The 12,835-nt window shown below is 35.0% G+C and overlaps 1 protein-coding gene across 1 annotated transcript in view; it reads left to right on the top strand.

Moving 5' to 3' along the window:
* TTC6 (tetratricopeptide repeat domain 6) overlaps positions 1-12,835 on the top strand; it is a 209,006-nt gene that overhangs the window by 144,922 nt on the left and 51,249 nt on the right. The window contains exons 11-15 of the mRNA XM_082449105.1: positions 747-1,120; positions 2,856-3,318; positions 3,625-3,754; positions 4,594-4,766; positions 6,481-6,617. Coding sequence (XP_082305231.1) covers positions 747-1,120; positions 2,856-3,318; positions 3,625-3,754; positions 4,594-4,766; positions 6,481-6,617 — 1,277 coding nt within the window. The remainder of the gene's footprint in view (positions 1-746; positions 1,121-2,855; positions 3,319-3,624; positions 3,755-4,593; positions 4,767-6,480; positions 6,618-12,835) is intronic.

Below are 12,835 nucleotides of genomic sequence, written 5' to 3'. Positions count from 1 at the left end.
TTTATTTATTTATTTATTTACTTTTGGCTGCGTTGGGTCTTCAATGCTGTGCACGGGCTTTCTCTAGTTGCAGTGAGTGGGGGCTACTCTTCGTTGTGGTACACGGGCTTCTTATTGCGGTGGCTTCTCTTGTTGTGGAGCACAGGCTGTAGGCACACGGGCTTCAGTAGTTGTGGCACATGGGCTCAGTAGTTGTGGCTCGCGGGCTCTAGAGCACAGGCTCAGTAGTTGTGGCACACGGGCTTAGTTGCTCTGTGGCATGTGGGATCTTCCCGGACCAGGGATTGAACCCATGTCCCCTGCATTGGCAGGCGGATTCTTAACCACTGTGCCACCAGGGAAGTCCCACAAATTGATTTTATAAGGTAAGGCATTTTAATAATTTTTGCCCATTCTACCACTTTTTTTTGCATTAAACTAAAAGTAGAGCAAATACTTTATTTGGATATGTAAAGAGCATTCATTTCTAATTAAGAATATATAAAATCACAATTAATTCATATCTACTTTATGGTGTTACTTTTATGTAGCTATTGCAATGTCATGTGACCAAATTATTGCACTTTGCTTTAACTAACCCACTGTTAACTTATATGCTCACTTTTGAAAAACATCAAGAATAGATTTAAAATTTTTCAATAGTGACCAAATTACATTAATAGCAATTGTAACTGAATTAATTTTAAATGTACAGCAACTAAATTGATTTTATATTTTTTCTGTTTCTTTATCTCCTTATAAATAAGAGAGTAAAATCTGCAGTTGAGTTGAAGAAGGAGGAGACCATAACTCCATTAGAGATTAAGGATGACATGCAAAGCAATATGAAAGAGGTGATGTTTCAAAAAACAAAGGAGTTGGAGCATTGGATGGCTGAGCAAAATGAAACTGAGGAACCCATCTCTGTGAAAGAAAATATAGATACTATCTTAGACAACATGCAGGGCAGATACAGTTCGAGAGACCTGTCGCTCTCTCTCATTGAAACATCTAGACAAGCTGGCATTACTTACGTTGTTTATCCCAAGAAAAAGAAGATGAAACTGAAGAAAGGATTGAGACTCAGTAAACTTACACTTGTGTATGATGAGTTATCCAAGCCTCCAAAAACTCTTAAAAGGTCTTGTTTAATCAACAATTGTTATAGTTTAAGAAATGTATTGTGGTTTGGGCCTTAATTTTATAATTCACTCATTGAAGGATCCTTTTGTGTGTGTATTTCCTGGGCGCATCTCTGGTACCAATTAATTTATCAGTCAGGATCCCAGGAGTAAACAGCACTCTCAATTTAGAATAATTCTAGGAAGGTATAACAAGGGCAATTTACAAAGATGTCAGGGCATAGGGAAACCACAAATGATAGAGTAGTATCCTGGGATTAGAAATAATAGAGCCAATCTCTACCCCTAAGTATGAGAGGACAAAAAGAGGGAGTGATTACTAGAACCTGGAAGAAAGAAATTGTATGGAAAGGATTTCCTTGAAATAAGTAGTGAACTTTGGTCAAAGATCATGGCCAGTGTGAGGCAACCCTTCAGGAGGGGACCAGAGGAATAAATACTTTGACTTCACTCTTTACCTTTTCAGGGCTCCTAATTGGACATATTTGATTAGAAGACAGCAAGGGATCCTATGTCTGTAGTCTGTACAGACTAGTACTCCAGGGCAAAGAGCAAGGTAGAGAAGGATAGAGATAAATGTGCAGGTGGAAACGAAACCTATTTGGCACAGATGGTCCTTCTAAGGTGACATTTGACCAGAAATAGTAATTGGGAAGGAGTCAGCCACTCAGAAGGACTGGAAAATGCAGTACCCTTGAGGCTTGCTCTGTGCCTGGAACAGTGGGAGGCGAGAAAGTAGTGTTATTAGAGATACTTGCTGGGGTCTTATCATGTAGAGTCTTGTAAACTGTGGTGAAAAGTTTGATTTGTATTCTAGGTACTAGAGAAAACTCTTGGAGGGAGTGACATGATCTGATTTACATTTGTTTAAAAAAAAAACATGCTAGCTGCCATGTGGAGAATGGATGAGACCAAGAGGAGAAGTAGGGAACTAAGAAGTTATTGTACTCTAGACAGAAGAGATGATGGTGGCTTGCACTAGAGTGTGGAGCAGAGTGGGGAGTGTCACAGAGTAAGGAAAGGGAAGGGTACTGATTTTTCTCACTTTTATTCTCCTACTTTTAGCACGGGTCTTTCTCATAGTACACACTCAGTAAATATTAATGAAATGATGGGGTGTGATTTTTTTTTCTTCCGATAGAATGTGTTTATTCTACCTTGTGTGGCTAGTACAGCACTGGCATGCATAAATTCTACTGAATGAAAACTGTGTGGGAAATGGAGAGTTTGAGGAGGATAATCCTAGAAACATACCATTTGAAAGCTTACTACATGTCATCTAATTTGATAGCCTACTAAGTTTGGGATGGAGTCTGGGATGTTTTTTTGTTAACCTGTTGTGGAGTCAAATCTTTCCTTCTTCCTCAAGTTCATGTCCTTGTGAACCATTTAGATGTCATTTCCTTTCTTACATCAAGTTTTAACTCCTCATTTCTCCATTGTATTTCCTCTGGTTGGTGGTAGGGGTGCAAATTAAGCCTGAAGGGAGCACTGACCCTTTATTTCAGTTCTCTACAAAGGCAGCATCTTTAATAACAGTCTTCTGCTTTCATAAACTCACAGAGATTCTTCATATGATCTCAATGAATGAACAGGAGGACTTGGTTTGCATAAAAGTACCATGTAATTTTATTTTGATAACAGAGAAATAGTAATTTTGTCTGTGGCTGAGTTGATTTATTCATTATAAAAATTATATTTCTGTAATTTAAAAATCACTCTTTTGAATACTAGATCAGAGTCTCATGGAATCCTTCCTGGACAGAAGAAATTTTTGCTCAAAGTTCCACTATATGAACATCTATTACGGTGTCCCAGTCTACCTTTGTGTTTAAATTTTGACAAATTTGCCCAAAGTAAAGGAAGAATTCCAGAAAATAGTGGTCCTCAAACATGGGCTTTTGACTTGTTCTCTAAGCCTAAACAAAAGAAGACAACCCCAAGAGAGACAGTTGTTAAAATATCTGTTCATGAAGACTTGTCTGAAAGAGTGAAAAAAACACCAAAAATAGAATTGAGTGATTCTTTGGAGTCTGGTCTTCCTCCAGCGGTCATTAGACATTACGAATCTGAAGTGGAGATCTTGACTGAAGAAATAAATAGTAAGAAGAAATATCCTGCATTTTTATATTGTAGGCGTGGAGCTCTTTATAGGAAACTGGGAAAGTTCCAGAGTGCCATGAATGATCTACAGGAAGTAAGTTTTTATTTAATCAAAATAATAATATTAACAATTTATCCTTGCTTATAACTATATATTAACTTTTACTAGAATTTTGAACAATGAATATTTGTATTATACATATGGGATTGTGAAATTATGATTATTGGCATTTTCAAATAATTAACATTAAAAACACTTGATTTTGTCTGTCAGATTGGGAGGCATCATTTTATACTATACACATACAAAGCCATTGGGATCAATAATGTTTGAAAATTTATTTGATGGGATATCTTCCCTTAAATCAATTTAAATTGAATTTATACATTTATTTTCTAGGCTATACTCTTGGAGCCATTGTTTCTCAATGCCTATTGGCACCGACATTTCATTTATCTTTTCCAAGGCAGAATTAATGAAGCTTTGGATGACTTGAATTATATAAATAAATATAATAAAAATAATGCAGGTGGGTTGTCTGTGCAGTTATATTACTTAGATCTTTACCTAAGCTTTGGTCATTTAGCGGTATAAAGATACATAATTCAAGACATATACATCTCCACAAATGGTTGTGACTTCCTAAGTTAAATTTACTCTTGATATCATATATTTAGGACTGTTTGTGATCCTATTGTTTTAAAAATACTTATCATGGTTTGAAATGTTAATGTCCTTGGTATACATTACAATAAATTGGTTCCTTACTGCTCATCCCGTAAGAAGAATATGAACTTACAATTTTTAGTTATAGAAATGATTTACAAATTTAGTCTGAATTAGAGTTGTAGCGTTCTTAAGACTTCACATTTACGTTTGTGTTTACGTACCATTCTCTAACCAACTTGAATGACTAGACATGGAACTTTTGGGGAATGAGAAAATGTCATATTCATCTTTGTATCTCCAGCACCCACAACATACCCCTAGAATATAACATGAGCTTAATAAATGTTTTTTTAAATCTGTGCTGATCTCTGCTAAAAGTCCATAAGATTTTGTACCATCAAAATATAACTTTTTACTATGAACGTTAAAGGATTATGAAACATTTCAGATATACAAAAAAGAAAAGTTAATTTTTGTTATTTCATATTGAAATTGAAAACACTTTTAACCATAAGTATTTATCCAGGCTTTGAGAACAAATTTTGCATTGTTGAAATGAAAAACAAATCTTAAGTTAAATGGCAAAGAAAGTATAATAGAGATACATTATTCTAAGACTACAGTTTTGGAGGGTGAAGGATTCATCTTTAAAAATTTAGGACTGTAACACTAAATTTTACCTTTTTAAATTTTCTTTAGAGGCATATTTTTCAAGGGCAGAAATTTTCAGAGGAAAAAAAGACAGTACTTTGGCAATTCTAAATTATACTCAAGCAATTAAGTGCAAGCCCATGGATGCTGATATGTATTTCAGGAGGGGTGAGATGTACGAAATAGAAAACAAAGTACTGGCCATTGATGACTTTTCTAAAGTAAGCTGTATCACATATAATTCTGCCATTTATATATTTTAGAGCATGATATTCTCATCCTAATATTACAGCAAATTGTTGAAATTCTTTCATATGTTATATAATCAAAATTAGTTTATTTTAGATTAGGCCCTAGAACATTCGTTACTGGGATTGATATTAACAGTATGTCAATGATTTTTTTGAATGGGTGGATTTACATCAGAGTCAGGTGTGGGAGTATTGAGGCAAGAGGCAACTTTGAGGGGGACTTGACTTTTCCAGCTCTCTTCTCGTGGACTATGAAGCAGTGAAAAAAGAAACCTTTGAAGATTGCTTTTTTCTTTCAAGCAATGGAGAAAATCATTTTCTGCTTCTTAACTCTTGAGACGTAGCTGATTCTCTTCTGCAGCAAACCTATCTGCTTTAAAAGAAAGCTGTGCTCACTGGCTCATTTATTCATTCATTCATTCATTTACTCACAAATATTTATTGGCTAAGGCACTGTGTAGTGTAATGTAGTGGATAAATCTTGGTGAATAAAACAGACATGCTTCATGCTTACATGGAGCCTATAGTTTAAAGGACAGATATTAAAGAAATAAATATATACACTAATATATAATTACAAATTGTGATGAATGCTATGATGGAAATAAAGATGATAGGAGGCAATTTATGTTTGGTTGGGGGATATCAGAGAATTCCCTTGAGGAAGTGAATTTTAGCTGAACTGTATTTTGAGGCTAGAGTCAGGCAGATATTCCACTGATTGTGGCAGAATTGTAACCATGAACTCCTGACTTTAAATTCTTAGTTCTTAGTACAACTGAGAACTTAGATGTTATTTAAATAATTTAGCTTTTCATGTTCCCAACTGCCCTGTTTCTTAATCTATGATGGTTAGCCACATACTTGACTTTCTTTTGCTTCAAGAGAATATTATAAGTTTTGGTAACTTCTTGTCTAGAAGTGACCACAAATCTCTTTTGAAGATATTAAAATTATTAAAAATATCTTTTCTGATCATTTCCTTTATCTAGCACCAATAGTTTAAAGATTGACTAATGCAGCAACTTGAGGTCAAACAAACTTCAAAATCTTTAGAGTTTTTTTTCCCCTGTTTTAAAAATACTTCATAATCTTTGTGCTTCATTTTTCTCCCCACTATCAATAGGCAAGAAACTTTACAGCTGAGTTCACAGTGATTTAGTCTCGTTACTCTATTGCCTTGTATGTCAATGTGAAATGAATGAACCATGCCAATACCAATTCATTTCTTTTCACCATTTTAGGGACTAAATTAATCCATATTTAATTTCATTGAATCAGCCTTGATGTGATCTAATATATATCATCTTTAATTGGAATAAAATGCTATGATAGATCCAATATAACCCTACTCTAGCTGAACAATTACTTATGAGGTTTTATTAATAAAAATTTTAGTGGGCAGAAACCTTGGCTTCTTGTATTTGCTGGTTTTTGTTTTGTTTTGTTTTTTTTAATAAAACCTCCCCTTTCTAGAATTTGATGACAAATGGACTTCCTAAAGGCATGGTCTTCAAATGCAAGTCTGAAAGTTCTGGCATCTTAAAGTAGTTTGTTTTATGTAATCTGAAATTAAAAACATGGTTTTCAGTCCATTTAATTTGCTATAGGATTACATACTTTTCTTGTTTATTTTTTCATTATGTGATATGTTTTTGTGCCTCCCTTCCACACCCCCGTGTAGTGTATCTTTTATGATCCCAGAAGAACAGATGCATTATTTAAACGTGGGATGTTCTACTATGAAAATGAAAACTGGATTGCAGCTGAAGAGGATTTTACAGCCTTGTTAAATATAGATCCCCAAAATTCTCAAGCAAGGTGAGAATTATTTTAGATATGGTTTTTGAATGTTTTTTTTTTTTGAAATACATTCCCAGGAACGAAAATTTCTTGAAATACATCAGACAGCCCTTTAAAAGTAGTGAATCGATTTTTAGTGCTACTAGTGAAGGAAAATCTTTACCTATACCCTAAGAGTGGTGGGTAGTTTAACTTAAATGGCATGAAATGATAATTTAGAATTGTTTCATTTGCATTTCCTGAATACTAGTTACATTATCAATTTTTGAAGTATTAACCTATATTTTGTTTCTTTGGATTTCTTTTCATATACTTTGTATTCATTCAGTACAGAGAACTGTTCATATAGATTTCTGTGCTATCTTATTGTAACTGGGATATTAAACTTTGCTCTTCCAACCTTATTGTGCATAATGCAATTTCCATTTTGTTGCTTTTCTTTTCATCTAAGTTTTGTTTTGAAGAGGCTTAAAATGTGTATGTAGCCATACCTATTCATCTCTTCACTCACAGTTTTTGTTTAATATTAACATTTTTATAGAAAAATACAGCAGGCATCCAAAAAAAGTATACAAAGTACAAACATACAGCTTAATGATTTATCACAATGTAAATGCTCGTGTAACCATTATCAGGTCAAGAAACAACATTTCTAGCACCCCCTTGTGCCTTTGCCTTCCTGAGAAGGTAACCACTGTCCTGACTTGTATTTCTTTATAGTTTCAACACATAAGTATGTGTCCCTAAACATTCTTGGTTTAGTTTTGCCTTTTTTTTTTTGAACTTTATATAAAGAGAATCATAAAGTAGTTTTCTTTCAATTCTAACTTATTTCATTGAATATTATGTACTATTGCATGTGGCTGTAGTTTGCTCCTTTTAATTTTTGTATAGTATTCAGTTATATGAATATATTACAGTTTACTTATCCATTCTACTGTTGATGGACAGTTAAGTGTTTCTAATTTTTGATGATCACAAATACTGTTTCCTTCAACTTTCTTGTACATGACACACATATACTCATTTCCGTTGGATGCACAAGTAGGGGTAGAACATCTGGTACATAGGGTATGCAGTTGTTCAGCTGTAGGGCCAAACTAATTTTACAAACTGGTTGTACTACCAGCAATATATGCAGGCTACAGACCAGTACTGGCTACCATTATAACTTTCAAATTTTAGCCATCCTAGTGGGTATGTAGTATTATCTCATTTAGTTTGAATTTTCATTTTCTTCATTACTAACATGATTATTCATTTTCAAAATTTTCTTAACCATTTGGATTTTCTTTTTTGTCATTCATGACTTTTGGGTTGTTGGTCTTTTTTCTTATTGATTTGTATGAACTATTACGTATTCTTGATACAGGCCCTTTGTTGGTTATATTTGCAGCAAATTTTTTTCCTGCTCCGGATTGTCACTGCACTCCTTAAATAATTGTCTTTTGGTAAACAAAGTTTTAAAATGAAACATAGTCTGATTTAGTAACCTTTTTCTTTAAGGTTAGTGCTTTTTGTGTACTATAAGTAAGTTTTTCCTACTTTTGTGTCATGTAGATATTCTCCTGTCTGATCTTCTAGAAGGTTTATTGTTTCTCTTTTAAAGTTAGATTTACAGTACACCTAGAATCAATTTTTGTATATGATGTGAAGTAAGGAAACAAATTTCACTTTTTCTACATGCATATTCAATTTTCCAAGCAACATTTAATAAAAAGCCTGTGCCTTTACCATTGCTTTGCAGTGTTAGCTTTGTAGGAAATGAAGATCCATGTATGGGTGGATCTATTTCTCAATCTCTTTTTCTATTTTGCGGGTTTTAAAAAAATCTATCTTTGCACCAATACTATGCTGCCTTAAATACTATAGTTTCATAATAAGTCTTGAAATCCAGTAGAACAGTTCTTTTTTTAAATTTATTTACTTATTTATTTATTTATTTATGGCTGTGTTGGGTCTTCGTTTCTGTGCAAGGGCTTTCTCTAGTTGTGGCAAGCGGGGGCCACTCTTCATCGCGGTGCGCGGGCCTCTCACTGTCGCGGCCTCTCTTGTTGCGGAGCACAGGCTCCAGACGCACAGGCTCAGTAATTGTGGCTCACGGGCCCAGTTGCTCCGCAGCATGTGGGATCTTCCCAGACCAGGGCTCGAACCCGTGTCCCCTGCATTGGCAGGCAGATTCTCAACCACTGCGCCACCAGGGAAGCCCAGAACAGTTCTTTTGATCTGTCAAAATTGTCAGAGCATTCCTTGGCTTTTTTGCATTTCCAAACACATTGAGTTGGGTTAAACTATATGAAAATTGACTTCTTTATAGATCAAAATAGTAAAATTTCAAAATTTCATACGGTTTAACCTAACAGAATCAGCAGGTCAACTTCTGTGACAATTCCTTTGTATTTTGATTGGGGTTACAGTGAATTTATAGAGCAGTAGGGGGAAGCTGACATCCTAACAATTTTGGTTCTTTTCATGTATGCATACGGTACATTCTGTTTCTTTAGGTCTTCATTCCTTTTGGTCAGTAATGTTTCATAGTTTGTGTAAAGAAGTCTTTTTCATATCTTTTTCTTTTTTAAAATTAATTAATTAATTAATTTTTAAAACATCTTTATTGGACTATAATTGCTTCACAACATCTTTATTGGACTACAATTGCTTTACAATGGTGTGTTAGTTACTTTATAACAAAGTGAATCAGCTATACATATACATATATCCCCATATCTCCTCCCTCTTGCGTCTCTCTCCCACCCTCCCTATACCACCCCTCTAGGTGGTCACAAAGCACCGAGCTGATCTCCCTGTGCTATGTGGCTGCTTCCCACTAACTATCTATTTTACATTTGGTAGTGTATATATGTCCGTGCCACTCTCTCACTTTGTCCCGGCTTACCCTTCCCCTTCCATGTGTCCTCAAGTCCATTCTCTAGTAGGTCTGCGTCTTCATTCCCGTCCTGCCCCTAGGTTCTTCATAACCTTTTTTTTTTTCTTTAGATTCCATGTATATGTGTTAGCGTACGGTATTTGTTTTTCTTTCTGACTTACTTCACTCTGTATGACAGACTCTAGGTCCATCCACCTCACTACAAATAACTCAATTTCGTTTCTTTTTATGGCTGAGTAATATTCCATTGTATATGTGCCACATCTTCTTTATCCATTCATCTGTCGATGGACACTTAGGTTGCTTCCATGTCCTGGCTATTGTAAATAGAGCTGCAGTGAACATTTTGGTACATGACTCTTTCTGAATTATGGTTTTCTCAGGGTATATGCCCAGTAGTGGGATTGCTGGGTCGTATTATAGTTCTATTTTTAGTTTTTTAAGGAACCTCCATACTATTCTCCATAGTGGCTGTATCAATTTACATTTCCACCAACAGCGCAAGAGGGTTCCCTTTTCTCCACACCCTCTCCAGCATTTACTGTTTGTAGATTTTTTGATGATGGCCATTCTGACTGGTGTGACGTGATACTTCTTTGTAGTTTTGAGTTGCATTTCTCTACTGATTAGTGATGTTGAGCATTCTTTCATGTGTTTGTTGGCAATCTATATATCTTCTTTGGAGAAATGTCTATTTAGGTCTTCTGCCCATGTTTGGATTGGGTTGTTTGTTTTTTTGATATTGAGCTGCATGAGCTGCTTGTATATTTTGGAGATTAATCCTTTGTCAGTTGCTTTGTTTGCAAGTATTTTCTCCCATTCTGAGGGTTGTCTTTTCATCTTGTGTATAGTTTCCTTTGCTGTGCAAAAGCTTTAAGTTTAATTAAGTCCCATTTGTTTGTTTTTGTTTTAATTTCCATTTCTCTAGGAGGTGGATCAAAAAGAATCTTGCTGTGATTTATGTCATAGAGTGTTCTGCCTATGTTTTCCTCTAAGAGTTTTATAGTGTTTGGCCTTACATTTAAGTCTTTAATCCATTTTGAGTTTACTTTTGTGTATGGTGTTAGGGAGTGTTCTAATTTCATTCTTTTACATGTAGCTGTCCAGCTTTCCCAGCACCACTTATTGAAGAGGCTGTCTTTTCTCCATTGTATATTCTTCCCTCCTTTATCAAAGAAAAGTTGACCATAGATGCCTGGGTTTATCTCTGGGCTTTCTATCCTGTTCCATTGATCAATATTTCTCTTTTTGTGCCAGTACCATACTGTCTTGATTACTGTAGCTTTGGAATGTAGTCTGAAGTCTGGGAGCCTGATTCCTCCAGGTCTGTTTTTCTTTCTCAAGATTGCTTTGGCTATTCGGGGTCTTTTGTGTTTCCATACAAATTGTGAAATTTTTTGTTCTAGTTCTGCGAAAAATGCCATTGGTAGTCTGATAGGGATTGCGTTGAATCTGTAGATTGCTTTGGGTAGTATAGTCATTTTCACAATGTTGATTCTTCCAAACCAAGAACATGGTATATCTCTCCATCTGTTTGTGTCATCTTTAATTTCTTTCATCAGTGTCTTATAGTTTTCTTCATGCAAGTCTTTTGTCTCCTTAGGTAGGTTTATTCCTAGGTATTTTATTCTTTTTGTTGCAGCAGTAAATGGGAGTGTGTCCTTAATTTCTCTTTCAGAGTTTTCATCATTAGTACGTAGGAATGCAAGAGATTTCTGTGCATTAATTTTGTATCCCGCTACTTTACCAAATTCATTGATTAGTTCTAGTAGTTTTCTGGTAGCATCTTCAGTATTCTTTATGTATAGTATCATGTCATCTGGAAACAGTGACAGTTTTACTTCTTCTTTTCTGATTTGGGTTCCTTTTATTTCTTTTTTGTCTCTGATTGCTGTGGCTAAAACTTCCAAAACTATGTTGAGTAATAGTGGTGAGAGTGGACAACCTTGTCTTGTTCCTGATCTTAGTGGAAATGGTTTCAGCTTTTCACCATTGAGAACAATGTTGGCTGTGAGTTTGTCATATAGGGCCTTTATTATGTTGAGGTAAGTTCCCTGTATGCCTACTTTCTGGAGAGTTTTTATCATAAGTGGGTGTTGAATTTTGTCAAAAGATTTTTCTGCATCTATTGAGGTGATCATATGGTTTTCATCCTGCACTTCGTTAATATAGTGCATCACATTGATTGCTTTGGATATATTGAAGAATCCTTGCATTCCTAGGAGAAACCCCACTTGAACAAGGGTATGATCCTTTTAATGTGCTGCTAGATTCTGTCTGCTAGTATTTTGTTGAGGATTTTTGCAACTATTTTCATCAGTGATATTGGCCTGTAGTTTTCTTTCTTTGTGACATCTTTGTCTGGTTTTGGTATCAGGGTGATGGTGGCCTCGTAGAATGAGTTTGGGAGTGTTCCTCCCTCTGCTATATTTTGGAAGGTTTGAGAAGGATAGGTGTTAGCTCTTCTCTAAATGTTTGATAGAATTTGCCTGTGAAGCCATCGTGTCCTGGGCTTTTGTTTGTTGGAAGATATTTAATCACAATTTCAATTTCAGTGCTTGTGATTGGTCTGTTTATATTTTCTATTTCTTCCTGGTTCAGTCTCAGAACGTTGTGCTTTTCTAAGAATTTGTCCATATCTTCCAGGTTGTCCATTTTATTGGCATATAGTTGCTTGTAGTAATCTCTCATGATCCTTTGTATTTGTGCAGTGCGAGTTGTTACTTCTCCTTTTTCATTTCTAATTCTGTTGATCTGAGTCTTCTCCCTTTGTTTCTTGATGAGTCTGGCTAATGGTTTATCAATTTTGTTTATCTTCTCAAAGAACCAGCTTTTAGATTTATTGATCTTTGCTATCATTTCCTTCATTTCTTTTTCATTTATTTCTGATCTGATCTTTATGATTTCTTTCCTTCTGCTAACTATGGGGTTTTTTGTTGTTGTTCTTCTTCTTTCTCTCATTGCTTTAGGGTTAAGGTTAGGTTGTTTATTTGAGATTTTTCTTGTTTCTTGAGGTAGGATTGTATTGCTATAAACTTCTCTCTTAGAACTGCTTTTGCTGCATCCCGTAGGTTTTGGGCCATCGTGTTTTCATTGTCATTTGTTTCTAGGTATTTTTTGATTTTCTCTTTGATTTCTTCAGTGATCTCTTGGTTATTTAGTAGCATATTGTTTAGCCTCCATGTGTTTGTATTTTTTACAGTTTTTTTTTCCTGTAATTGATATCAAATCTCATAGCGTTGTGGTCAGAAAAGATACCTGATACGTTTTTAGTTTTCTTAAATTTACCAAGGCTTGATTTGTGACCCAAGATATGATCTATCCTGCAGAATGTTCCATGAGCACTTGA

This window comes from Balaenoptera physalus (assembly GCF_965194825.1).
Source record: "Balaenoptera physalus genome assembly, chromosome: 2".
Lineage (NCBI taxonomy): Eukaryota > Metazoa > Chordata > Mammalia > Artiodactyla > Balaenopteridae > Balaenoptera > Balaenoptera physalus.
The sequence above is the reverse complement of the archived record's forward strand: the minus strand, read 5'-3'. Positions and strand labels throughout refer to the sequence as shown.